The 27,468-nt window shown below is 50.6% G+C and overlaps 3 protein-coding genes across 8 annotated transcripts; 1 reads left to right on the top strand and 2 right to left on the bottom strand.

Moving 5' to 3' along the window:
• Positions 1–220: 220 nt before the first annotated feature.
• MRPS7 (mitochondrial ribosomal protein S7) lies at positions 221–3,312 on the top strand. Its single transcript, XM_053570969.1, has 5 exons — positions 221–353; positions 907–1,098; positions 1,203–1,266; positions 1,968–2,135; positions 2,952–3,312. The coding sequence occupies exons 1-5, from the start codon at positions 271–273 to the stop codon at positions 3,171–3,173; spliced, it is 729 nt and encodes a 242-aa protein (XP_053426944.1). The 5' UTR covers positions 221–270; the 3' UTR covers positions 3,174–3,312.
• A 145-nt stretch (positions 3,313–3,457) lies between these two features.
• Positions 3,458–8,509, bottom strand: MIF4GD (MIF4G domain containing). 2 transcript variants are annotated; one of them, XM_053570971.1, is made up of 6 exons: positions 7,704–8,509; positions 6,759–6,872; positions 5,240–5,349; positions 4,904–5,059; positions 4,711–4,803; positions 3,458–4,240 (listed from the first exon to the last, which is right to left on the bottom strand). In XM_053570971.1, exons 2-6 carry the CDS (start codon positions 6,838–6,840, stop codon positions 4,013–4,015), a joined length of 669 nt encoding a protein of 222 aa, XP_053426946.1. In that variant the 5' UTR covers positions 6,841–6,872; positions 7,704–8,509; the 3' UTR covers positions 3,458–4,012. The 2 variants fall into 2 exon arrangements, with proteins under 2 accessions (XP_053426946.1, XP_053426945.1); XM_053570970.1 differs by lacking the exon at positions 7,704–8,509 and adding an exon at positions 7,455–7,697.
• A 2,084-nt stretch (positions 8,510–10,593) lies between these two features.
• SLC25A19 (solute carrier family 25 member 19) lies at positions 10,594–27,036 on the bottom strand. Of its 5 annotated transcripts, none has more exons than XM_053570963.1 (7): positions 26,820–27,036; positions 23,746–23,915; positions 23,121–23,276; positions 19,711–19,881; positions 15,269–15,455; positions 14,153–14,283; positions 10,594–11,228 (listed from the first exon to the last, which is right to left on the bottom strand). In XM_053570963.1, the coding sequence occupies exons 2-7, from the start codon at positions 23,875–23,877 to the stop codon at positions 11,040–11,042; spliced, it is 966 nt and encodes a 321-aa protein (XP_053426938.1). In that variant the 5' UTR covers positions 23,878–23,915; positions 26,820–27,036; the 3' UTR covers positions 10,594–11,039. The 5 variants fall into 5 exon arrangements, with proteins under 5 accessions (XP_053426938.1, XP_053426935.1, XP_053426934.1 ...); XM_053570960.1 differs by having other exon boundaries at positions 26,728–27,036; XM_053570959.1 differs by lacking the exon at positions 26,820–27,036 and adding an exon at positions 26,369–26,734.
• Between the last annotated feature and the right edge of the window lie 432 nt (positions 27,037–27,468).

Below are 27,468 nucleotides of genomic sequence, written 5' to 3' on the forward strand. Positions count from 1 at the left end.
AGTCTGCACGAGACGAGCCGGGGAGGAGCTTGCATGGGGGCCTGAGGAAAGCGAGCGGATCCACCGAGGGTTGCGCCAGACTGTGTCGGATTTGGGAGGTCAAGTCTTTCCTTTTGGCTCCTCCCTTTGGACCTCCTTCGTGCGATACTGTAAGGCCCAGATCAAAAGGGTGAAACGCAAATTTAGGACGCTGGATTCTTCAACCCGCCTCCTGTCACTTGCTCAGGCGCGCCGCGGGCAGTCCTTGTGGGGTCTTCGTGGCCTGCCAAGATGGCTGCCCCCACAGTGAGCGCTGTGCGAGGGTGGTCGGGCCTGGCGCTGGGCGTACAGCGTGTTGTCTTACGGCTTCCAAGGTGAGAGGGCGGCTGGCAGCTAGAGGCGCCGCTTGAGTATTCACGGAGGGACCTGCGGGGAAGGAAGGGGACCACAGGCAGGCCCCCTGGGGCCCTGGAAAGAGCATTGCCCTGGGGACTGGGAGGTGTTTATATTCAAGCTTGTTAACTACGTGACTTTGAGCCATTCTGAAGGTTTAATGACAACCTCTCGCTTAAGGGGTCTGACTGATCTAGGGGTAACCTTAACTCAGAACTGAACGTACGGCCCTGCTAAAGCGCTCAGAGCTGGGATCGCTTATGTATCGGGAAGTGGGGGGGGGGGAGACGTATAGGCGAGGAGCCTATCCTTACCTTTACCACTTTACAAGGAGGACACTTTCCTGGCCTCTTCCGGAAGGTCCTTTGTCTCTTGAAATAGGAGCCAACAATTGCGGCTCAGGGGTTCAGGTTTAGCTAGCGGTTCCCACACCGCTCTTCCTAGTCTGCCGGTTGGCAAACGTGCCTATTGTTAAGTCAAGTTTATTCACTGTGTAGTCAGCTTATGCCTGCCTCCCCCTCTTCCCATTCCCAGGGTAACCCAGGTGCGGTGGAGCCGCTATGGTCCTCAGTACAGGGATCCTAAGATTGACAAGGAACATTTCCACAAGCCTGTGGCCGCGCTAACTGAAGAGGAGAAATATGATCGGGAGCTCAAGAAGACTCAACTTATCAAAGCTGCTCCAGCGACGAAAACAAGCTCTGTTTTCGAAGACCCAGCGATCAGGTTAGATGTAAATAGACGCCTTTTCCGTGGACTGGGACTATCTCTGGGAGGGTAAGGATTCCATAATGCAACCTTGGAAAGCTAAGCATGTTGCTTTTCTCCAGTAAATTCACCAACATGATGATGAAAGGAGGAAAAAAAATAATGGCAAGATCCCTCATGACAAAGGTAAGCAGTACCTCCTTTCTCTGTCATTTCTTTCCCTGTGGCTTTGCTCATGGTTCTTTGTTTAGCTTAAGAGGTAACAGATTCTTATACCTATCCTTAAAGTTAATTTCGCTGCAAATTAATTTGGGACGTATAGGCGTGTTGTCTTACGGCTTCCAAGACAAATAGACTCTGTCTATTTTTTGAGACAGAGTCTCACTATGTCACCCTGGGTAGAGTGGCGTGGGGTCATAGCTCACAGCAACCACACACTCTTGCGCTTAAGCGATTCTCTTGCCTCAGCTTCCCAAGTAGCTGGGATTACAGGCGCTGGCCACAACGCCTGGCTATTTTTTGTTGCAGTTGTCATTGTTGTTTAGCTGGCCTGGGCTGGGTTCGAACTCTCCAGCCTTAGACAGTGTATGTGGCTGGCGCAGTAACCATTGTGTTACAGGGTGCAAAGCCAGCATAGAGGCTTTAATGAGGCCCTGCAGAAGTCAAAAATTGCCATCTTCCTATCCTCATCTCTTTACAAATCTTAATCCTGTCTTAGTCCTAGTCTAGCAGAAACGGAAGCACTTAAAAACTGTCTTGGATGTGCTGAAGGTACAGCTGCACTGCCACAGAAGAACCAGATGATGGGAGTAAAGAGCAAGGTTCCAACTGGGCTGAGTAAAACCTTTGGGAGCCTGAACAGCCTCTTCCCCAATCTCTCTTTGCAGACCCTGGAAGCCGTGAAAAGGAAGCAATTTGAGAAGTACCATGCTTCTTCTGCAGAGGAGCAGGCAGCCATTGAACTCAACCCTTACACCATCTTCCACCAAGCACTAAAAAATTGTGAGCCTGTGATTGGGCTGGTACCCATCCTCAAGGGTGGTCACTTCTACCAGGTGAGTTGTCAGGGCAAAAATTAGGGCTGCCCTCATGTGAAACAAGATGTTGGGAGTGGGAGAGCCCAGAGTTGGGCGGAGATTGATAGCTCTCTAGAGATCTGCTAATGGAGACTTGTAGTGTGAAAATCTCAGGCAGAAGATGGGAAAGGAAGACAGCAAAGAAGTATGACATTTTCTGGGACCCAACTGTTCCCCCATCTGTCCAGCATCTTGTGTGTCCTAAACTATAAAGTTCTCCTGGTGAGAGACTGTGCTTCTATACTGTTTTTAGGCACTAGTATCTAGCATAGTGCTTGACCAGGGACTGAGGGTTCATCACCATTTGTTGAACTGAACTAGGCATCTCTTTCATAGCCTTTAGTTACATTTAATTTCATAAGTGAGTTTTCTTCTTTTTTCAATATAAACTCCATTAGGGTCAGGATTTTTCAGTGTTTGCATTTCTAGTGTCTGTCATGGTACCTGGCACATAGCAAGGGCCTGGAAAATGATTCTTGGTTACCCATGTCCTGAGGTGGCTAAGTCACTCCAGTTTATGGGCTTTTCCCATTTGGTACTTGCATTAATTTGACAAGTACCAAGTTTAGGAAGGAAAGAGGCCAGTGTTTAATGAGTGTCTGCTGAATGAATGTGTCTTAGATGTGCTACACGGAGGTTATCCAAAGGTAAAAGGGACCCTTTCCTCAGAAACCTTACCAGGGCTGGTCCAGAGGGAACATATGGCCACTCGTTAGAGCTCAGGGAGCCTGGAGATAGGTGGTCCCAGCCCCAGCAGGCCCTTGGACCAACTCGCCTGAGTCCTGTCTTACCTAGGTCCCTGTGCCCCTACATGACCAACGTCGCCGCTTCTTGGCCATGAAGTGGATGATCACTGAATGCCGGGAAAAGAAGCACCGGCGGACACTGATGCCTGAGAAGCTGTCACATGAGCTGCTGGAGGCTTTTCACAACAAGGGTCCCGTGGTCAAGAGGAAGCACGACATGCATAAGATGGCAGAGGCCAACCGTGCCCTGGCCCACTACCGCTGGTGGTAGAGGTTCCAGAGAGCCCAGGGCCGTCTGCTGCAAGGAAGTGTGAGCCACTGCCACGTTGAAAGATACCTGTGGGCGAAGGATGTATAGCTCCTTTTTTAAAGGTGGGGGCAGCCCTCATAAGAGGGATGGAACAGCATATGAATTGTCTGATAATCTTTTCTTTAGGGTTAGAACTTGTTCTACCTGCTCTATCCCTTGTTAAGAGAGAATGTATCAACTTGAGGATTTCCTCCAAGAAAGTCACGGCCCAATCTTTTCCATCAGTTTAAAGTGGGCCTTTAAAGGAGGCAGTGTTAGTATCAGAAAAGATTTATTAGAAAGTTCTCACTGACCTGGTACAGCATGTACTAGGATCCTTTTGTTCATTAAAAGTGACTGGAGAAAATATGTTTGTTTCCAAAGTGGATCCCTGTACAAAATGTGTAAAAAGCAGTTTCTAGTGTGACTTGTGCTGTGCCTCTGCTCCTTCACATCCCAAAGCATCCCACCAATGGCCATGGTTACCCATTTTACACATGGAGAAACCAAGGCACCAAGGTAGCTATTGTAAAAATGGTTGTAGACAACTGTTGTTAGGAGTTGCCCTTCCCTGCCTGGCCCAGGAGGGAGGTGGTGGGAGAGAGGCTGACAGAACTCTATTCCCCAACCCTGAATGGGGGGGTGGAGGGGCTCAGGGCAGGACCACCGCTTAAGTGGGGAACATTTCGCTAGGGTTGAGGAAGTCTACAAGGGAAGATGCTGGAAGACTGAAAAGGGAAGTCTTTGGGAGAGAGAGTCTCCACTGTAATCTTGGGAAGTGGATAGAAAGGCGGCTGCAGGTGAGGAAGCCTGTATCCAGGCTAGTCTGAGACCTCACTGTAGTAATACTTGTGAGCAGCCGGGGTCGTCTTCCAGCCGGCCGCCCGGAACTCAATGATCTCCAGCAGCAGCAGCTGGGCCAGGGAGCTGAGGCCAGTTGGAAGCAGGAAGCCATCGCGGATCAGGACAAAGAGCTCATCCATCCTCTGCCCATTCATCTTCTCCAGCTGCTCCCCAACACGGTGCAGCTGCAGCACCAAGCAGTCCACCTGGAGAGGCAGCCAATTACACAGAATGTTTACTCAGCACTTGCTTTTAAGCTAGTTTCTTGCTTCATCCTAATACCACCTAGTGGATGTTACCCACAGCATACACAGAAAGAGACAATTCAGGGACTTGATCAAGATCACTTATGTGGCTGGGCTAGACTCAAGCCTGTCTCTGAACTGCTTCACCCCAATTTTCTACCTCCCCTATGCTCCCTGACCCTGGTTAGGTTTCATAGCTGGCTGTGGCTCTCACTGGGCCTATCATAGATTGGTTTTCCTACTTGGGAAGGAAACTACTGAGCAGTAGGTTTGGCTGTTCTCTGTTCTAAATAAATTCCAGACCTTAAATAACTCTGCCAGACTCCTGCCCCAGAAGTGATGTCCCTAAAGGCCTCCATGGAAAGTGGGCTAGCATGCTGGGCTAAGGCAGACTGCCCACCACAATAGCCTTCTGTGTCAGGCCTACCCACCTCCTCCTCTTTCCTCAGACTGTCAGGCTGGGCCAGCCGGAAGAGGCAGTCATAGACGGGGTTCACCAGGGCCATCATAGGCATGTTGTTCACCTGCAGGGGAGAAGGGTCAGTGCACCAGGCTTGGTGGCTGTGGGAAGCAGTCCATCTCTGCCTCGGTGGGGATGGGGGGGGGAGGGGGACAGGGCCTCACCCTCAGGTAGTCAAAGATGTTGCAGATAAAGGTGACATAGCAGACCCAGCCCTGCAGGGAGCGTGCTCTCAGCTGCTCCCGAGCCTGGTACTCCTGCTGTAGCCGGTTGAGGAGTCCACGCCGGAAGACACTCTGGCCTGCTTGTTTACTCTCTGCCTGTGAACCAGGGAGAGGAAAGTGAGAGCCAGCATAGTTCCCTTATGCCCCCACCCATCCTATGTCTGTCTTTGGCCTTTGAGCTGGACCCTTTGTATCTCTGTCCTGTGGGCCAGGCCTTCTGCCCGCTTCTGAAGCATCTTCCTCAAAGCAGCTCCCTTCACTCCCAACCCTCCCAACCTGAATGATGGCGTAGCACATGCGTCCTGCTTCCTTGCTGAACACACAGTCCTGCAGAGAATGGTCCACAATCACATTGGCCACTTTCTCCAAGTCCACAGCACCTGGATCTAAAGGCAGAGATATGAGGGGAGTCTAGAACTGCTTTGTCATCACACTGGCTTCCACCTGCTGTTTGCATGAGAGCTCTCCCATCACACACCTACATTCAGAGATCAAAAAGCACACTTTGATGGGGACGGAAACCATGCACTGGAGCTGCTCTTGATGGCTGCCTCTTAGGTGCCCAATCAGAGAGAAAGCACAGAAAGTTATGTGGCTGGTAGAGACCAATCAAAGGAAGCATGCCAGTTTCTCAAGAATGCATCTTTTCCTGGCTCTAGGTTGAAGAAGGAACACTGAACGACAAGTGTCCACCTGCAATTTCTCACACAAACCACTGACGAGCAGGCCATGCAAGGCCTCCCCCACAGGCTCAGCTTGGCATGTGAAGGGCATTGATTATTAGCTAAAGACAGACCTCTCTCCTAAGTCTTAGTGACAAGGCATTGCGGTGAATGTGGCTCCTTCACCAAGCTGAATACTCTGTTCTCTGACCCAAAGGAGGCAGGCAGCACTGCACAATCAAGAGGAAGCTGCAGCTTCACTGAAACCAGCAATTCAAATGCAAAAGCTTAAAGGGCAAGAACTATGACCGGGCGCTGTGGTTTATGCCTGTAATCCTAGCACTCTGGGAAGCGGAGGAGGATGTAGTGCCTTGAGCTCAGGAGTTTCAGACCAGACTGAGCCAGAGCAAGACCTCGTCTCTTAAAAAAGAAAAAAAAAAAAAGGGTGGCGCCTATGGCTCAGTGAGTAGGGCGCCGGCCCCATATGCCGAGGGTGGCGGGTTCAAACCCAGCCCTGGCTTAACTGCAACCAAAAAATAGCCGGGCGTTGTGGCGGGCGCCTGTAGTCCCAGCTGCTTGGGAGGCTGAGGCAGGAGAATCGCGGAAGCCCAAGAGCTGGAGGTTGCTGTGAGTCCTGTGACGTCATGGCGCTCTACCAAAGGCAGGAAAGTGAGACTCTGTCTCTACAAAAAAAAAAAAAAATAGAAATCTCCAAAAAAAAATAAAAAAAAAGCCAGGCATTGTGGCAGGTGTCTGTAAGTCCCAGCTATTTGGGAGGCTAAGGCAAGTGAATTGCTTGAGCCCAAGAGTTTGAGGTTGCTGTGATGCCACAGCACTCTACTGAGGGCCACAAAGTGAGACTCTGTCTCAAAATAAATAAATAAAAAGGGCAGGAACTGTGTTCTCTTCCATGGGTACTTAAAAAGGGGTAGGAGGAGCTTTATATTCTGTGAGGTGAGTCTATGATTCACACTCTCAGATACTGGCCTAAATACAGCTTGTCTTCCAGTTCAGGAGTTATGTCATTGACTCCTATTCTCAAAACAGAAGGGAAGGCCAGGCATGCAGGGATGCTCCACACGGGCCCTTCTCTGCAGTTCCTGACCTTTGCTCAAGACAGACTCCAGGCTCACCTTTCAGTGCTGTCTTCAACAACTGCTGGGTGTCTGCATCAAAAGACTGGATCTTATACTCCTCTCTACTTGGCTCCACCATGACGGTCCAGCCTCAGCACCTCCTGACAGCACCTGGGGAGAAGAGGGCAGGGAGCGGCCTCAGGTGTGCAGCAGAGGGCTGGCTTGGTCCTGCAGGGCATTCGGTAGTTGGCTGAGGGTTCACCTGCTGAGACAGAGCCAAGTAGTTTAGAGACCCCAGCCTTGTCACTCATGCTGGGCCAGCTCAGCTACTGGCCACCTGCTGCTCAGTTTAGGGATCCCCACGCTTGGGGGATTGCACAAGAATAAAGAGATGAGGGATGAACGTTCACCGTCCAGTCCCAGCAGGAGGCAAAAGTTGTTCCCAGTTGGGGGGTGTCGATAGCTGGACATTAGAGTTGCCTAAATAAATGGGCCTGGAAACCGCTGGCTCAACATGAGTGACAGGCTGGGGTCTCTAAACTGCGCGGCTCTGTCCCAGCAGGATCCCACACCCCTCTCCCCAACCTTCTCTCCTGGTTTTTACTAGAGTCCTTCTCAGTCCGCGTGGGTGACGGTGGGGGCGCCCACCTGCCGCCGCTGTTGGTTGGAGCCAGAACTCCCACGGTCCCGGCAGCCTCTTGCTGGGACGGACTGGTTAAACTGGCCTCCCGAATGGCAGAAACCCTGGCCTACCCAGTCAGGACTCCTAGTTTCTGAACTGTATTCCGGATCCTTCTTCCCAAAGCGAGGAGCGGGACCACGCGCCGAGAGGTAGAACTTGCTTAAGTCCCCACTCTGGCCAACCGAGGCGACCTGAGGGGTCTCCAGACCTCGGCAGCTCTTCCACGCCCGGAAGGCCCTTCCTAACGACACAGGCGGGCTGCAGACCCGGCTGTCCGGCGTCCCGCGGGCAGCAGGGTTTACATAGGCACTACGACCCACCTGCCGGGCACGTGCCCGGGCCGCTCGGCAGTCAGGGAGCGCGCGCCGCGGGACCGCCGCCGCTCAGTGCACTTCCTAGGGCTGCGCGGGGCGGGCCGGTTCGCCAGCGCCCCCTGCCGGGACTCTGTACACGCCCGCCCCGGAGCCACAACCCCGGGCGTGGGCTAAGCAGCACTTCCGCAACACTACTGCCAGCGCCGCCGCCCTGCCACTGCGCTCAGCCTCACTCGCTGCAGTCCAGCCCCGTCCGGGACCAGAGCGGTTCGTGGGCGCTGGGCTGGATCCGCTCCTCGGCGCTCGTGAAGCCCTCGGTCCTGCGCGGGGTCCCCATCTTGGCCCTTTGCGGGGCTCAGGTGAACTGAATCAGGAAGTGCCACCCGGCTGCGGAGAAGCCTCCCAGAGCGCGATCTGGGCGGATGGCAGCTCCGCCCAGGCCGTATGGTTGCTCCGCTCCCACCCACCCAAATGAAAGAGAAGAAGGGGTCTGCCAGGACTGAATCAACCTTGATCCCCCTCTCCTCCGACTGGGACAACACTGGCAAGAGAAGTTTCAGATCTAGGGGCAGTCCAACAGAAAGAGGCCCGGTTGGCAGCCTAACGCCTGGGGCTGGGAGAGATGACAGGTTGGTTGTAAAAGGGCTTCCATAAGGTTGGAAAGAAATACCACCCTCCTGCCTCCGCTATGGCCCCTAGTGCTGCTAAAGTTCTTGCCTCCGGTTAAATGAACCACCAGAAAGGCCCGGCGGGCACGGGCGTGGGCGTGGCGGCTCACCCTAAGCACTCTGGGAGACCAAGGCGGGAGGCTCATCCGTGATCAGTTTCAGATCACCCTGAGCCAGAGCGAGACCCTGTCTCTAAAAACTGGCTGGGCGTTATGGTGGGCCCATCTAATTAGTTCCAGCTAATCGGGAGACCAAGGCAAGACAATCGCTAGACCCCTAGTTTGAGGTTGCTGTGACCCATGACGCCACAGCACTCTACCAAGGGTGACAAAATAGGCTCGGCAGCCTAGCTCAATGGTTAGGGCGCGTGGCTGATGGGTTCGAACCGGGCCGAGATTGCTAAAAACAAAGAGCCCAGCATTGTGGCGAGCGCCTGTAGTCCCAGCTACTTGGGAGGCTGAGGCAAGGGATTTGCTTAAGCCCAAAAGTTTGAAGTTGCTGTGAGCTGTCACACCGCCTCACTCTACCGAAGGCAACATAGACTCTATCTCAAAGGGAAAAAAAAGAAGGAAAGGCTCCGCGCCTTTGGCTCAAGCAGCTAATACACCTGAGCTGGCCGTTTCAAATCCAGCCCTGGCCGCCAAACAATGACGGCTGCAACCAAAAAATAGCTGGGTGTTGTGGGGGGCGCCTGTAGTCCCAGCTACTTGGGAGCCTGAGGCAGAATCGCTTGAGCCCAGGAGTTGGAGGTTGCTGTGAGCTGTGATGCCACAGCACTCTACTTGGGGCAACAGCTTGAGGCTCTGTCTCAAAAAAAAAAAAAGAAAGTATGGGTGGCGCCTGTGGCTCAGTCGGTAAGGCGCCGGCCCCATATACGGAGGGTGGCGGGTTCAAACCCGGCCCCGGCCAAACTGCAACCAAAAAATAGCTGGGCGTTGTGGCGGGCGCCTGTAGTCCCAGCTACTCGGGAGGCTGAGGCAAGAGAATCGCTTAAGCCCTGGAGTTGGAGGTTGCTGTGAGCTGTGTGAGGCCATGGCACTCTACCTGAGGGCCATAAAGTGAGACTCTGTCTCTACAAAAAAAAAGTAAAAGAGAACAAACTTTACTTCAATGGAATTTCATTAAAAAAAACTCAGGCAGCTGCCTCCCCACAGCCCCAGGCCCAAGCCTTGAGTGCCAGAAGCCCTAACCATAGGTTGGACTTTCAGAATTAGCAGCCAAGAGCTGAGAAGACTGGGCATTCCAGGGACACAAAGACTACAAAGCCTCAGAGAAGAGACAGGGACCCACCCACCAGAGCCTGCTTGCCTGTCCATGCCAAGGCCAACACTGGTGGGAGAGCCAGAAGCAAGGGCAGGGCAAAGTCCTGCTGGTCCCTCCTGGTTCCTGCTGTCAGCACATCCCCAGCCTGGTGTCAAGTGGGCAGGTGGGTAAATAGGTGGTCATCTGTTGATTTCTCCTATCTTACCCTAGAACTGAAGTTTCTCTATTATCTAGACAGACACCTGTGGAGGTCCCTTGGTAATACTCCAGGCCTCAGCTGTGCCCTCAACAGGCTATCTTCCCAGCCCCTTCCTTTTGCCATTCATCACTGGGCTGTATCAGAGCTGCAGCCCTTATGGGGTCATGGGGAGGCTGTGTGGCACTGCTCTGTGGTGAGGAACACTCTGGGCACTGATGCCAATGCCCAGCTAGAAACTTGTCATCCCAGCAGGGATGAGTATGTCCATGGCTATACAAGGCCTGTTCTGGAGAGAATGGCCCTGGTGGCAGTGCATGTGCAGATGCAAAGCTATGGGTGCTGCATCAAGAAGTGACTGGCTTGGCTCAGCCCCTGTAACTCAGCCTCTAGGGCGTCAGCCACATATACCAGAGCTGGCCGGTTTGAACCCTGCCCAAGGCTCCTAAACAACAATGACAACTACAACCAAAAAATAGCCAGGTGTTGTGGTGGACACCTGTAGTCCCAGCTAATTGGGAGGCTGAGGCAAAAGAATTGCTTCAGCCCAAGACTTTAAGGTTGCTGTGAGGTGAGCTGTGATGCCTCTACTGAGGGTGGCATAGTAAGACTCTGTCTCAAAAAAATAAATAAAAATAGAAAAACAAGTGACTGGCTTAGTCTGGAGTCTCCAGCACTGGAAGCAGAGCTGCTGAGGGCTGGGGCTACTGAGAAAAATGGAATTTGAAGAAGGCATGGATGTGATTTGTAGGGAAGAGGGAGGAATAAGATAAGGAATGTGCATTTAGCTTTAATGTCTGTAAATAGGTTGGTGGGAAATACAGGCCAGGTGTTGGGACCAGACTCCTGTGAGGCCAGCCCTCTGCACTCAAGCTGCGGCCCCATCCACAATCAGGAGAGTTCTCCCGGCACACGGGGAGAGGATGGCATCTGTTTCCTTTGGATTTGGGCTGGACGTAGAAGACACAGCAACTTCATGGTCCTCCTCTCTGTGCTACTGGCAGTCCCACAGCCCAGGGCCTGCACTTTCTCTGCCTGCTCTTGTGGGGGAAAGTCCCTGTGTTTCTGTGGTGTCCTAGCCTGATGGCTGTGAGGCTGCTACCCTGCTCTTCCCACTTAGGCCTGCAGGGATGGTCAGGATGCCCCCTCAGTGGAGACCGAGTCTTCCATCTCTTGGCAGGTTGCCTCTGGGGAAAACCTCCGGCTTTCCTGCCCTCAGTGCAGGCGGTCTGCAGTATTCATGCAGTGGAAGATGTTACAGAAGAGTTCGTACCAAAAGAACATAAAGCCTGTGGAGAGGGCAGACTTCAGCAGGCTGGGGGTCAGGCCCTTGAATAAGCCCAGGCTACCTTCCTCTTGCAGAATCTGCTTGGCACAATCCACAAGACCCCCATAGCGCCGCACCTGGGAAGAGAAAAATCACTCCAGTTAAGAAGGGAACAAAGGGTTAAACATTGCTGCTGGTAGGCCAGGCGTGGCCCCCATGCCTGTAATCCTCACACTCTGGGAGGCCAAGAAGCATGGATTGCAGACCAGCCTGAGCCAGAAGGAGAGCCTGCCTCTAAAAATACCAGGGCATTTTGGTGGGTACCTGTAGTCCAGCTACTTACAAGGCTGAGGCAAGAGAATCGCCTAAGCCCAAGAGTTGGAGGTTGCTGTGAGCTATGACACCAGGGCAATCTACCAAGGTGACAAAGTGAGACTCTTGTCTCAATTAAAAAAAAAAAAATCAAGTTCAAGCTCCAAGGTCTGTCCTCAAGGCATTCTACCATTTGGCCTCAACTTCCCTCCCTGACCTGACGTCCCATGAGTCCTTCAGTGTGCCACTTCCACCTCTGGCCAAGGTGGGTTACACCAGTCTCTGCTTTGTCCTGGGCTCTCACCTGTCTAAATTCAAACTGTCCCTCCAGGACAAATTGGTAAGTATAAAAAGGAAGTTACAAAACCTTGCACGCAGTATGACTCCATTTTTATTCAATAGTACATCTGTATTTATTCATGAAAATAAATAAAACTATAGTAGAATGTTCCATGTGGTTACCTCTCAGTCACAGTGGAAGTACAGGAGTTTTGATTTTTTCTCTATCTGAATTTTCTTTTTCTTTTTATTTTTTATTTTTTGTAGAGACAGAGTCTCACTTTACTGCCCTCGGTAGAGTGCCATGGCGTCACACAGCTCACAGCAACCTCCAGCTCTCGGGCCTATGTGATTCTCCTGCCTCAGCCTCCCAAGCAGCCGGGACTACAGGCGCCCGCCACAACTACCGGCTATTTTTTTGTTGTTGCAGTTTGGCCGGGGCTGGGTTTGAACTCACCACCCTCGGCATATGGGGCCGGTGCCCCACTCACTGAGCCACAGGCGCGGCCCTTCTTTTTTTTTTTTTTTTTTTTTTGAGACAAAGCCTCAAGCTGTTGCCCTGGGTAGAGTGCTGTGATGCCACAGCAACCTCCAACTCCTGGGCTCAAATGATTCTCCTGCCTTCGCCTCCAAGTAGCTGGGACTATAGGTGCCCCCCACAACACCCGGCTCTCTATCTGAATTTTCTCAAGTTTCCTACAAAAAAGCTATAACAATAGCCGGGCGTTGTGGCGGGCGCCTGTAGTCCCAGCTACTCGGGAGGCTGAGGCAAGAGAATCACTTAAGCCCAGGAGTTGGAGGTTGCTGTGAGCTGTGTGAGGCCACGGCACTCTATTGAGGGCCATAAAGTGAGACTCTCTCTACAAAAAAAAAGCTGTAACAAAACTCTAAGCCCAATTCCTTTTCTTCTCCCAAGTAAGGCGTACTCTCTCCCTTCCCTGCCTCCCATTCTGTGCCCTTCTTCTCTGTTAACACTCATCAGGCATGTTTCTTCATCCTCTGACATCCCAGATTCCCAGGATCTGGAGTAAAAGCCCTAGAATTGCCCACCCTTGTCCCACTCCCACCCCTTCCCCGCCCACTGATGATGACCACCAAGGCCTTGCACAAAAAGAGGAGCTGAGGAGGGACCAATTGTGAAAATCTGAGTACCTGATAAGTGACTATGAAGAATACAACATTCTTAGGGTGGTGCCTGTAGCTCTGGGTAGGGCACTGGCCACATACACCAAGGCTGGCAGGTTCGAACCAGGCCTGGGCTTGCTAAACAACAATGACAACTGCAACAACAAAAATAACCAGGCGTTGTGGCAGGTGCCTTGTGGTCCCAGCTACTTGGGAGGCTGAGGCAAGAGAATTGCTTAAGCCCAAGAGTTTAAGGTTGTTGTGAGCTGTGACACCACCGCATTCTACCCAGGGCGACAGCTTGAGACTCTGCCTCAAAAAAAAAAAAAAAAAAAGAATACAACACTCCCACCCCAGTGAGGTGGCTCATGCCTAGAATCCTAACACTCTGGGAGGCCAACGTGGGTGGATTACCTGAGCTCAGGGGTTCAAGACCAACCTGAGCAAGAGTTGAGAATTCCTCTCTACTAAAAATAGAAAAACTAGTCAGGTGTGGTGGTGGGTGCCTAAAAGATTGAGGTCACTGTGAGCTATGATGATGTCACAGCACTCTACGCTGGGTGACAGTGAGACTCTATCTCAAAAAACAATAAAAAAGGAGATGATTTCCTTCTGGAAACTCAGCTCACCCTCACCACGGTAGAAATAAAGGTGAAATAAAGGTCGCTGTTGCCCACACAGGAGGAAAAAAAAAAACAATAAAAAAAGATACAACATTCCTTTCTCTGAATGGCACACACTTCTAGTGCATGCTAACTTAGTTGCTCAAATTCAATTTGCCCCTTTCCTAACTGTACTGGAAAGATTTTTTTGTTTTTTTTGTTTGCTTGTTTTTTTGAGACAAAGTTTCACTTTGTCACCCTCGGTAGAGTGCCATGTCCTCATAGCTCACAGAAACCTCAAACTCTTGGATTCAAGCTATTCTCTTGTCTCAGCCTCCCAAGTAGCTAGGACTACAGGCGTCTGCCACAACACCTGGCTATTTTTAGAGATGGGGGTCTTGCACTGGCTCAAGCTGGTCTCAAATTTGTGAGCTCAGGCAATTCACCCACCTCGGTCTCCCAGAATGTTAGGATTACAGGCATGACCCACTGTGCCTGGCACTACTGGACAGGTTTTAAGAGCAGTCATTGAAACCTCTTTGGCCCAGATCCTTCCACAGTACCCAAGACACACAGGGCTTTGCTGTGGCTTTCCTGCGTGCTTAGGGATCCCCAGGGACAGGCTCTGGGTAAAGAGGGTGTGGGGAGCTGGGCAATGCTGCCCAAAGGGTAGCTCAGGGACTGCTGGCTCTACTATGTGCTCAGGGACGGCAAGGGTCAGAGTTGTCTGCATGATGGCTCACCTGGCCAAAGGCAATTCGGGCGTGCTCAAACCCTCCAACCTGCAGCCGTTTCTTGAAGAGATCCAGGGGATATGTAAGGGTCTTGCTGATGACTCCTGCTCCACTGCCACAAAGCAGGTTTTTGAAGTTCCCTGAACCAGAGAAGTGGGATTGAAAGGATGAGGGAAATGAAGTCTATGGTGGACAACATAAAGGTCAGCAGGTCTAACCCTCCACCACAAGCCCAAACCCCACAAGCATCCTCTGATCTTAAAGAAGAATTCAATCTAGGGCTCAGCGCTTGTAGCTCAATGGTTAGGGTGCCAGCCACACACACCAGGCTGGCAGGTTTGAACCCGGCCCGGTCCAGCCTAATCAACAATGACAACAACAACAAAAAAGTAGCCAGGTGTGTGGCTGGCGCCTGTAGTCCCAGCTTTTTAGGAGACTGAAGCAAGAGGATCGCTTAAGCCCAAGAGTTTGAGGCTGCTGTGAGCTGCGATGCTATGGCCCTCTACTGAGGGCGAGATAGTGAGATTCTGCCTCAAAAAAAAAAAAAAGAAAGAAAAATGCAATCTAGGAGCAAGAGAGCCATATATTGCCACTTTTGGCCAGAGTGATCTTGGGGACAGGCTGGTGGCAGCGGGAGTGAGTCAGGGCTGGGGAATCTGGGGCCTTGGGGCCACATGTGGTCTTCTGGATCCTTCAATCTGGCCTTTTGATTGGATCCAAATTTTACAGAATAAATCCTTTCTGCAGCAGCCTCCCACCCCTACTACCCAGCTGGAGGCAGCAACTAAGTTCAAGGTCAGGCCAGGCAGCACAGGAAGCCCCACACCTCCCCATCCTTGCCCACCAAGACCCCAAAAAACCACACCCACAAAAAACAGACAATTAGCAATCCGGACTTCTGACAAAAATGAAAACCATGACCAATCACTGGAAATAAATTTCAGTGATGCCAGTGATAGGTGTGGCAGGAACTGGAAGAATAAAGGCATCTCTCAGCGGCTTCATTTGTTTTGTTTGCCACATCAGAACCAGGTACAGAGAAGTGTGGTATTTTAGCTTTTGACAGGAAAATGTTATTTCATGGTGTGGGTAGGACCATTCCCTTTGGGCTCAGGGCTGTCTCACCGCTTTTCTTTCCGTCGGTGGCTGGCATGAGCCACTCGTATGCCTGCTTCAAGGAGTTGTAGCAGGAGAACTGGAGGCCAGCATAGGGGAAGATGGCGATCAAGGTAGGGTTCAAGCCTTTGTAGAAGACCAAGGGGCCTTCGGTCCTGAACATGGTCACCACAGCCTCTCGCAGGGTTTTATAAACCTGGACCCACACACATGGACCCTGAGTGAGCTCAGAGAAGTGATTTAAGCCCAAGGACACAGCCCATCATGTCTGTTTCCCTGAGTCCACAAACCCAGCATAACTTCTGCTAAGAGAACAGTCATGGGCCAGGTACGGTGGCTCACTCCTGTAATCCTAGCACTCTGAGAGGCCAAAGCAGGAAGATCACTTGAGCTTAGGAGTCGAAACCAACCTGAGAAAGAGTGAGACCCTGTCTCTATTAAAAATAGAAAGAATTAGCCAGGCATGGTAGTGTGCACCTGTAGTCCCAGCTACCCAGGAGACTGAGGCAGTTCAAGGCTGTAGTGAACTACAATTGTGCGACTGCACTCCAGCCTGGGCAACAGCATGAAACCCTATCTTAACAAAAAAGACTAAATATGTTGAACATCTTTTTTTTCCCCATTAGACAGGGTCTGGGTCCCTAAGTAAGGAGAGGAGAAGAGTATCTTATAAAAGATCAATAATTGGGCCAGGCACGGTGGCTCATACCTGTAATCCTCATACTGTGGGAAGCTGAGATGGGTAGATAGCCTGAAGTCAGGAGTTCGAGACCAGCCTGAACAAGAGCAAGATCTCGTCTCTACTAAAAACTGAAAAGACTAGCCTGGCTTGTGGCAGGTGCCCATAGTCCCAGCTACTCAGGAGGCTGAGGCAAGAGAATCACCTGAGCCCAAGAGTTTGGTGTTGCTATGAGTTATGATGCTCTGGTACTCTACTCAGGGCAACACAGTGAGATTCTGTCTCAAAATAAATAAATAAATAAATCGGAACTGCTCTGGGCTTCTCTTCAGCAACAGTAAGAGCTACAGATCATCAGTCAAGGATAAGGCTCTGAAGAAAATACACAGAAGTCTCTGGTCACCATAACTTGTGAGAGTTTCCTTTATCTACCAAGCAGTTCTACGGTGTCCTATACTTCAATTCAATTCTGACACTATTTACCTAGAGATAATGTCAGATCCCACAGGCTGAGGACTTAGTCCCGCAAGACTGGCTCCGACCTGGGATGCCAGATGCAAGCCCCAGGTTGTAGCCTGAGCTGCTGATCAATCAGCTATAAATTAGGGTTCCCACAACCCCCTCTTGGGTTCAATAATTTGCTGGGATGGCTCATAGAACTCATGGAAATACTTACATTTATCAGTCTATTATAAAGGATATTATATGGGACACTGAGGCAGGTGGATTGCCTGAGCTCAGGAGTTCCAGACCAGCCTGAGCTAGAGCAAGACCCTGTCTCTAAAAATAGCCCAGCCTTGGGCAGGTGCCTGTAGTCCCAGCCACTCAGGAGGCTGAGGCAAGAGAACAGGATCACTTGAGCCTAAGAGTTTGAAGTTACTGTGAGCTGTGATGCCATAGCACTCTACCAAGGTTGACACAGAATCTGTCTCAAATAAAAAAAAAAGGATATTGTAGGCTTGGCACCTGTAGCTCAGCGGCCAGGGTGCAAGCCACATACACTGGAGCTGCCGGGTTTGAACTCAGTCCAGGCCAGCCAAACAATGACAACTGCAACCAAAAAATAGCCCGGCTTTGTGGCGGGCGCCTATAGTCCTAGCTACTTGGGAGGCTGAGGCAAGAGAATCGCTTAAGCCCAAGAGTTTGAGGTTGCTGTGAGCTGTGACACCATGCCACTCTACCAAGGGCAACATAGTAAGATTCTGTCTCAAAAAAAAACAAAAAAAGGATATTATAATCAGATGAATAGGCAGATGAAAAGATACCCAGGACAAGGTATGGGAGAAGGTACTTGGAGCTTCCGTGCCCTCTCTGGGAGACATCTTTCCAGCACCTCCCTGCATACAGCAACTTGAAAGTCTGTTGTGCAAGCATTTTTTATAGAATTTCATAGACTTTAATCTCCAGCCCTACAATTCCCAAAGGCTGGTGAGTGGACCTGAAAGTTCTAACTCTCTTATCACCTGGTGACCAGCTACATTCAGAGGCCACCTGAGTGTCCCACTCTAAGTCACCTCATTACTATAAACTCAAGTGTGATTGGCTTGGCATCTGTAGCACAGTGGTTATGGCGCCAGCCACATACACAGAGGCTGGTAGGTTCGATCCCAGCCTAGGCCAGTGAAACAACAATGACAACTGCAACAAAAAATAGCTGGGTGTTGTGGCAGACGCCTATAGTCCCAGCAACTTGGGAGGCGGAGGCGGGAGAATCGCTTGAGCCCAGGAGTTGGAGGTTGCTATGAGCTGTGATGCCACAGCACTCTACCCAGGGTAACAGCGTGAGGCTATGTCTCAAAAAAAAACCCAAAAACCTCAAGTGTGATTGAAAGGGGCTCATTATGAACAGTAAGAAACACTCTTCTCACTCAGGAAATCCCAAGAGTTTTAGGGGTTCTGTGTCAGGAACCAGAGACACAAGCAAGAGACTGAGTTTGGGGGTGGGTTTGTGATGAGCATACAGAACACTGGGCCACTGTCAACTTCAGGAAAGACAAAAGCTAGAAAAGAAAAGGTAATCATAATGTATTTTAAAACTCAGCAGTAACAATATTCATATATCCTAATAACATAAACACTGAGTGTTGATTTGGCCTAAATCTACCATTCAGTTGTACTGGAAGGATGATGGGGGCGTGCACCAGGGTGACAGTAACAGAAGAAATCCTCATCTTCCGAGGAAGCAGTTAGTAGTTAATGTCCATAATTAAAAATAAGGAAAGAAGGGAAATTACAAAATTTACTTAGAATGTTACTTAGAATTAAAGAAGTAGGGCGCTGCCTGTGGCTCAGTCAGTAAGGCGCTGGCCCCATATACCGAGGGTGGCGGGTTCAAACCCGGCCCCGGCTAAACTGCAACCAAAAAATAGCCGGGCATTGTGGCGGGCGCCTGTAGTCCCAGCTACTCGGGAGGCTGAGGCAAGAGAATCGCTTAAGCCCAGGAGTTGGAGGTTGCTGTGAGCTGTGTGATGCCATGGCACTCTACCGAGGGCCATAAAGTAAGACTCTGTCTCTACAAAAAAAAAAAAAAAGAATTAAAGAAGTAAATAATGGAAAAGTATTAATAGTAGTCACCTTCAAGGATCAAAATCAGGGGCAGATAGTATTGGGTTTTTTGGTTATAATTCATTACGTCTTTTTAACCTTCCCCTACCTTATACACTATGAAGCCTTTTTTTTTTTTTTTTTTGTAGAGACAGAGTCTCACTGTACCGCCCTCGGTAGAGTGCCGTGGCGTCACACGGCTCACAGCAACCTCTAACTCTTGGGCTTACGCGATTCTCTTGCCTCAGCCTCCCGAGCAGCTGGGACTACAGGCGCCCGCCACAACGCCCGGCTATTTTTTTGTTGCAGTTTGGCAGGGGCTGGGTTTGAACCCGCCACCCTCGGCATATGGGGCCGGCGCCCTACTCACTGAGCCACAGGCGCCACCCAGAAGCCTTTTTTTTTTTAAGACAGAGTCTCACTATGTTGCCCTCTGTAGAATGGCCACAGTGTCACAGCTCACAGCAACCTCAAACTCTTAGGCTTAAGTGATTCTCTTGCCTCAGCCTCCCACAACATCTGGCTATTTTTCTGTTTTGTCACTGTTTAGCAGGCTGGGTTCAAACCTGCCAGCCCCGGTGTATGTGGCTGGTGCCCTAACCACTAAGCTACGGGCACCAGTGATACTCCTGCCTCGGCCTCCCAAAGTACAGCAATAAGCTTTTTTTTCTTTTTTTTGAGAGTCTCACTTTGTTGTCCTTGGTAGAGTGCTGTGGCATCACAGCTCACAGCAAACTCAAACTCTTGGGCTCAAGCAATACTCTTGCCTCAGCCTCCTAAGTAGCTGGGACTACAGGCACCCACCACAATGTCCAGCTATTTTTAGAGGTGGGGTCTCACTCTAGCTCAGGCTGTCTCCAACCTGTGAGCTCAGGCAATCCACTTGCCTCAGCCTCCCAGACTGCTAGGATTACAGGCATGAGCCACCATGACCGGCCCAGCAATAAGTTTTTAAGTCTCACTTTCCCAGACACCTTCCTTGACCCAACCCACTAGTGGGTCTGTTTCATTCCTGTAGGTTTTGCTTCACCAGGGAGGCTGTAGGCTCCTTTGAGGCAAGGACAGAGAGCACCCCACCTCGTGCTGACCACAGTCACAGATTTTACAGACTGCCCGATGAACTGAAAACCTGAGCCCTCCCCAGCTTCACTTTCTGCAAGAAGAACCCCAATTCCTATAACAACACCTTCCTTATCAGGCGCCTCTGCTCTGGCCCCCGACCACTCACCCTGGGCTCACCCTGAGCTGCAAAGCGGGTGCGCAGAACATCCACAGGGTGTACAGTGAGGGTGGCCATGCCAGCAGACAGTCCGCCACATATGAAGTGCATTGAGAATTCGTGGTGGTTGTACATGTTGGCTCTGTGGACCAGCTCCGTCAGCATTTCAAATGACAGAAACTGTAAATCGAGTGAAAAAGTCATTAACAGCCCAAAGGTTGGGGACTGAGACTAAACACTCCCCCAGTACACCACCTTGACCCAGATGGGGCCCAGTCCTGGAGGCAAGGAAAGGTGAGGAAATGTTATTCTTGAGCAGTGACAGAATACAAAAAATGTATAATTTTGTGTAAAATTTAGTTTAGTTGCCACTTTATACTCAATTTGAGTAGGCAAATATCCCAAAGTTTAAGAAGATATATGGGAAAATGCCATTTTATAACTTAATTTTCTGAGAACTGGGAAGAGATAGCCATCATCTGCTTCCTGTCAGGAGACCCCTTCAGTGCAGCTGGTGAGTTGAGAATCACTCTTCTCTGGAGCACATACTGTTAGGCACCTGTTCCGTGGGTAAATCCCTCACGCTCAGATCTTCCTCCAGAAACCTCAGGATGGCTCAGCTTCCTGGTACTATCCTGCTGCTGTATTTGTTTTTTTTTTTTTTTTTGAGATAGAGTCTCACTTTGTCACCCTCAGTAGAGTGCCATGGCATCATAGCTCACAGCAACTTCAAACTCTTGGGCTCAAGAATTTCCTTGCCTCAGTCTTCTGAGTAGCTGGAACTAGAGGCGCCCACCACAATGCCTGACTTTTTTAGAGACAAGTTCTTCCTCTTGCTCAGGCTGGTCTCAAACCCATGAGCTCAGGCGATCCACCCGCCTCGGCCTCCCAGAGTGCTAGGATTACAGGGGTGAGCCACTAAGCCTGGCTACTGTATTTGTTCATCCCACTGCCATATATATTTGTGTGCCACATAAGGAGATAGGATAGAGAGACACGTCCACCAGGTAAGTGCCTGACTTGGGCACTCACTGAAATGGAACAGGAAGAGAAGTCAGGGATGTCTCTAGCAATAGGTGCCAGGGTGGGAGTCATAGCTCTGCCACTTTTTAGTTGTTTTTTTTTTGTGTGTGTGGTTTTTGGCCAGGGCTGGGTTTGAATCCGCCACCTCTGGCATATGGGACCAGCGCCCTACTCCTTGAGCCACAGGCGTCACCCTAGCTCTGCCACTTTCTAACTAGTGACTTTCGTTGGGTTAGTTAAAAAAGCTCTGTCTGGGAGGCGCCTGTGGCTCAGTTGGTAAGGCGCCGGCCCCATATACCGAGGGTGACGGGTTCAAACCCGGCCCTGGCCAAACTGCAACCAAAAAATAGCTGGGCGTTGTGGTGGGCACCTGTAGTCCCAGCTACTCGGGGGCTGAGGCAAGAGAATCGCTTAAGCCCAGGAGATGGAGGTTGCTGAGAGCTGTGTGAGGCCACGGTACTCTACCGAGGGCCATAAAGTGAGACTCTGTCTCTACAAAAAAAAAAAAGCTCTGTCTGCTTTAGTCTTCTCATTTGTAAAATGGAAGTGATGGCAGCACCTCCTCCACGGCAGTGCTGTGACACAGCGTATGACCATGTACAGCAGGGCCCAGCTCAGGACGCATGCTCTATAAGGGTTGACTGTTAGCACAACTACTGCCATAAAACCACATACTGGTGCCATGAAATAATCCTGGCGTTCACTGGATGAATGGGTTCTAATCCCAGCCCCATCACGCCCAGGGATAGTTCGATTATCCTCCCTAAGACTCACATAACACCTGCTCTACCCTGCTCTCACTGCTCTTGTGAAATTCAGATGAAACACATATAGGAAGGTGATATTTTCAAAAATGAAAAGCATGGTCTGGGCACAGTGGCTCACGCCTGTAATCCTAGCCCTCTGGGAGGCCAAGGCGGATACATTGGAGCTCAGAAGTTGGAGACCAGTCTGAGCCAGAGCAAGACTTTGTCTCTTAAAAAAAAAAAAAAAAAAGTCTGGCCGGGCTCTATAGTTAAGTGGTAAGTGGTTAGGGCGCCAGCCACATACTGGGGCTGGCAGGTTCAACTAAACAACAATGAAAACTACAACAAAAAAAACAGCTGGGCATTGTAGCAGGTACCTATAGTCCCAGATACTTGGGAGGCTGAGATAAGAGAATCGCTGAAGCCCAAGAGTTTGAGGTTTTGTGAGCTGCGAAGCCACAGCACTCTACCGAGGGTAACGTAGTAAGAATCTGTTTCAAAAAAAAAAAAAAAAGTGAGGCATTGTGGTGGGCGCCTGTAGTCCCAGCTACTTGGGAGGCTGAGGCAAGAGAATCGCTTAAGCCCAAGAGTTTGAGGTTGCTATGAGCTGTGATGCCCTGGCATTCTACTGAGGGTGACAAAGTGAGACTCTGTCTCTAAAAACAAAAAAAGAAGAGGCGGCGCCTGTGGCTCAGCGGGTAGGGCGGCCGGCCCCATATGCCGAGGGTGGCGGGTTCAAACCCAGCCCCGGCCGAACTGCAACAAAAAAATAGCCAGGCGTTGTGGCGGGCGCCTGTAGTCCCAGCTACTCGGGAGGCTGAGGCAAGAGAATCACTTAAGCCCAGGAGTTGGAGGTTGCTGTGAGCTGTGTGAGGCCACGGCACTCTACTGAGGGCGATAAGGTAAGACTCTATCTCTACAAAAAAAAAAAAAAAAAAGAAGAAAGGCTGGGTGTTGTGGCAAGCAACTATAGCTCTAGCTACTTAGGAGGCTGAAGCAAGAGAATCGTTCAAGACCAGGAGTTTGAGGTTGCTGTCACCTATGATGCCACAGCACTCTACCAAGGGTGATTCTGTCTCAAAAAAAAAAAAAAAAGGGGGCACGCCTGTGGCTCAGTGAGTAGGGCACCGGCCCCATATGCCAAGGGTGGCAGGTTCAGACCCAGCCCCGGCCAAACTGCAACAGAAAAATAGCCGGGCGTTGTGGCGGGCGCCTGTAGTTCCAGCTACTCGGGAGGCTGAGGCAAGAGAATCACGTAAGCCCAGGAGTTGGAGGTTGCTGTGACGCCACAGCACTCTACCCAGGGCAGTAAAGTGAGACTCTGTCTCTACAAAAAAAAAAAAAAAAGAAAGAAAAAAAAGAAAAGTAACAGTGTTACTCTGTGCCAAGCCCCACAAAGGGTGTGGTATCAAGTCAATCTCCCAGGGGCAACACCTATGTCACCTGGGATGCAGAGTGGGGACATGGGAGGGAAGGCTTGATCTGACGTTTTCAGTGGGGCTGAAAGATCTCCAGTTAAGTCAAGCAGGAAGTGTGAGGCCTGTTTCTCACCACCCACTCTAGGCAGCATCCCTGCCTGCCTCATCCTCCCTCTGTTCTTCCATTGAGCAATGTGACCCCAGGGACCTGGCCATGTCCCCTGCCACCTACTTGGACAGCACCAAAGCCTATGGAGAGAAGTTGGGCTGGGATGTGTCCTTTCCAGAATGCTGTCGGGCCCTCCTCTTGCAAAATCTGCCTTATGGCCTGTCGGATCCCATGGTATTTTGATCCGGGGTTATTGTGAGACAGGCGCTCAATCTGAAGCTGGGAAGCAAAATCAAAAGGTCAGGACAGTGGGGTTGGGGGAGGGGTGAGAAAGAAAACTTTCAGAAAAGATAATGAAGGCAACAAAGCACTTTGACAAAATTGCAAGTTGTAGGAACTGCTTTTTTTTTTTTTTTTTTGAGACACAGCCTCAAGCTGTAGCCCTGGATAGAATGCTGTGGCGTCACAGCTCACAGCAATCTCCAACTCCTGGGTTTAAGCAAGTCTCTCGCCTCAGCCTCCCTAGTAGCTGGGACTACAGGTGCCTGCCACAACACCCAGCCATTTTTTGGTTGTAGTTGTCATTGTTGTTTGGCAGGCCCGAGCTGGATTCGAACCCACCAGTTCTGGTGTGTGTGGCTAGCGCCTTAGGCACTTGAGCTACAGATGCCGAGCCGATGTAGGAACTGCTTTTGCAAGAAAGATTGATCTTGTACTCTAGCCTATTGCCCTGCTGTACGCACATTACCTGGAAACGTATTTTGATGACATCCAAGGGACTGATAAGCGCCCGTGTGACAAGTCCAGACACAGATCCAGCCACTGCCACCTCGACTTTGGAGTTATTCCTGCCATCTGCTTTGGGGTCATAGCCAACCATCCCTGCTGCAGGCCCATACAATGTCCATCAGTATCAAGCTAAATGCAAGAAACATGGAGTGAACACCAAGACAAGTTCCTTAGGATCTCTGCTCAAACATCACTTCCCCACCACCCGACCAGCTGTCTAAAACAGCACAGGCTTTATTCTTCTTTAGAGCACTTATTACTCTGGGATAGTTATACTGCACATTTGATTCTTGTCTTTCCCCCTCACTAGAATGTAAGCCCATGAAAACATTGGGCTCATGTGTTTACCCCTACATTTCTGGTGCCTGGAATACAACCTGTCACAGTCAGAGCCCCATAATATTTGTGGATTGAATGAATGTACAGGCTTGATAGGAAATGCTTTGCTTCTAAAATTCAACCAGTTTTCCTCGGGCAACTATTTTTATTTTTTTTTTGAGACAGAGTCTCAAGCTGTTGCCCTGGGTAGAGTGCCGTAGCATTATAGCTCACAGCAACCTCAAACTCTTGGGCTTAGGTGATTCTCTTGCCTCAGCCTCCCAAGTAGCTGGGACTACAGATGCCTGCCACCATGCCCGGCTATTTTTTGGTTGTAGTTGTCATTGTTGTTTGGCAGACCTGGGCTAGTTTCGAACCCACCAGCTCTGGTGTATGTGGCTGGCGCTCTAGCCGCTGAGCTACAGGTGCCAAGCCTCCTCTGGCAAATTTATGGCAAACCCCTGCCTGAGATAAAGTGTGAGCTCTACTCCCCTGAGGGGGATGGAGGATGGGGCTTGGAATTCTCTAGTGAGCCCATAATATCCAAAGGAAGAGCCTAGTGACGCCTAGGTCCCTTCACACTTCCCTTCCCTATCTGTGCACATACCTTAGGCCCACCTCGGTAGAATGGGGCCTCTGGCTATGCCATGAAATGAGGCTCCCAGGCCCCTACCACTGAGACCTACTGACCTCTTCAGCCTCACATTGGACCATTCTCTCCCTTCCTCACTTCACTAGGGTGATCTGAATGCTTCTGAACAGTTTCCAGAAAGTGCTGTGAGCTTTGAGAGTCCCTATGGGCTGTGCCTCTTACCCACAATTCCCACACCTGTAAAGCAGCCCCACTCCCTACTCACTCCTTTGAGGGGATGTACTTATGTTCTTTCCAGCATTCACAACATCTGCTAAAGTACACTCCTCTGTGCTCATAGGAAGAAGACATGGAATGGGCAGAAACCCTGTCACCTAATTAACTGCAGGACCTCCAGAGATCAGCAAAGCACATAGCAAAAGTTTTAAAGATATTCAATGATGGGCAGCCCCATATACTAAGGGTGGCGGGTTCAAACCCGGCACCTGCTGAACTGCAACAACAAAAAAATAGCGGAGCGTTGTGGTAGGCACCTGTAATCCCAGCTACTCTCGAGGCTGAGGCAACAGAATCACTTAAACCCAGGAGTTGGAGGTTGCTGTGAGCTGTGTGATGCCACAGCACTCCAATGAGGGCCATAAAGTGAGACTCTGTCTCTACAAAAAAAAAAATGTAACTGCCCAGAGCAGCTCTTATAAATCAGCCTAACATTAAAAAAAAAAAAAAAAGATACTCAATGATAGCCAGACGTTGTGGTGGGTACCTGTAATCCCAGCTACTAGAGAGCCTGAGACAAGAGAATCAAATGAGCCCAAGAGTTGGACGTTGCTGTGAGCTATGACACCATCGCACTCTACCAAGGGTGAAAAAGTAAGACTCTGTCTCAAAGGGCAGGCACAGGGGCTCACCTCTATAATCCAAGCACTCTGGGAGCCCTACACAGGTGGATTGCTTGAGCTCAGGAGTTCGAGACCAGCCTGACCAAGAGACAACCCCCCCCCCCCCCCCGCAATAAAAATAGCTGGGTGTTTCTGGGTGGGAGGCTGAGGTAAGAGGATCACTTGGGCCCAAGAGTTTTTTTTGAGACAGAGTCTCATTATGTTGCCCTCGGTAGAGTGCTGTGGTGTCACAGCTCACAGCAATCTCAAACTCTTGGGCTTAAACAATTCTCTTCCCTCAGCCTCTCAAGTAGCTGAGACTACAGGCGCCTGCCACGGTGATACTGCCTAAAAAAATATTTCAGAGCAGTATGCCTAGTATAATCCCATTTTTTGTAAAAGAAAAACAGCAACAAAACCTACACATGCTCTGTACAGTTGTATAAAGCGTAGAGAAAAGTCTGTAATAACACACCAACAGGTAGTTGATAAGTTACCACTGGACGGGGGGAAGGAAGATGAATCTCTTTTTCTCTATGTAATTCTATGTTATTTGAAGTTGTTATGGCAAAAAAACAAAAGCCAAACTAAAATTAAACATAAAATGATTTTAGAAGAGACTTTAGGTTTAACCCAGTTCTTAAATACTTGCAGTAACAAGGAGGAAATTGCCTACACAACAACCTCCACCCCACCCAGCACGGATTCTTTTCCTCCTCCCCTTCACCCTGAACTGCTCCATAGGGCCAGTGTGAGAAGCCGTTTAAACAGGGGGCGGGCGTTCCGCAGGGAACCTCAGGTCACTTAGAACAGTGTCAGTTTCCCGCCCATCTGGGAGCGAAGGAGGAGCCAGCTCCAGCGGAAGGTATCCCGGCACAGTTTCAGGAGACAGGAGGCTTATCAGGCTCTTCCCGGCGCCCGCCAGATAATGAGAGCTCACGTCTAAGGGTTCAGCTGATCTGCGGATTCCGAGGTACACAGCAGTCCAGGTGTGCCTCAGGGTAGGTGTTTTCTCCCCGAGTCCGAGAGGACGCCCGAGAGTTCAGGTGTCCAGTGAAGTGCGCAGGGTTTTGCCTCCGGCGTCCCTAAAGATGTTTCTTAGGTGGGTAAGGTGAGACACGTGCGCGTACAGTCCCCGCCCCCACGTGAGTACCTGCGCGTGTGTGCTCTCTGGGGCCCGCCCAGGAGAGGGAGGATGCAGGTCCCGGGAGGACGGCGTGAAGGGCAGAGGTGGAGGTCACTCACCGCTCGGCCGGTGCGACCTGAATCCCCGCTCTCCGCTTTCTCTCGCTCCGGGCTCAGTCTAACCTCAAAAGTCAACTGTGCTCGTTAGAAACTGACGGGCTTCCGGGCCAATTACTGAGCAGCTCCCGACAGACGCTGGACCAATGGTTGTACGATTAAAGTCTAGCCATCGCCTCCCGCAAAGTGTTACTGGGTAATGTAGTTCTCGGCTACCAAGGGCTTCTGCCCTGGGGGGCGCAGAGCCTCCTGGGAGTTGTAGTTCCGCTGTGCGCGCAAGTGTCACCGGTGCGTCCGGAAGGCGGCGACGCCGGGAAACGACCTTAGAGGTCGCTGTGGTCTGGCCTGTGGCTTGGAAGACAGTTTGCAGGCGGGGCGGAAGGTTAGGGCTCGCTGAACTTGACCTGCTTTCCTTAAAACCCTCCCGGTATCAGAACCCAGATAACTCAGAAAAGACGGCGGGAAGCCTCATGAAAACCTAGAGAACTGGGGGAAGAGAATACATGAGTTTTTAAGATCAGGACGAGGACAGCAAGTCTAAAGAGAGTTTCTCCACCCTACGTTTTATTCTCATGGTAAAAATTATATTAAAATATATAGACACAGAAAATGTAGCAATGAAGAAGGAGAAATGACTCATCCTGCTGCCCTT

Source organism: Nycticebus coucang, chromosome 18, assembly GCF_027406575.1.
Source record: "Nycticebus coucang isolate mNycCou1 chromosome 18, mNycCou1.pri, whole genome shotgun sequence".
Lineage (NCBI taxonomy): Eukaryota > Metazoa > Chordata > Mammalia > Primates > Lorisidae > Nycticebus > Nycticebus coucang.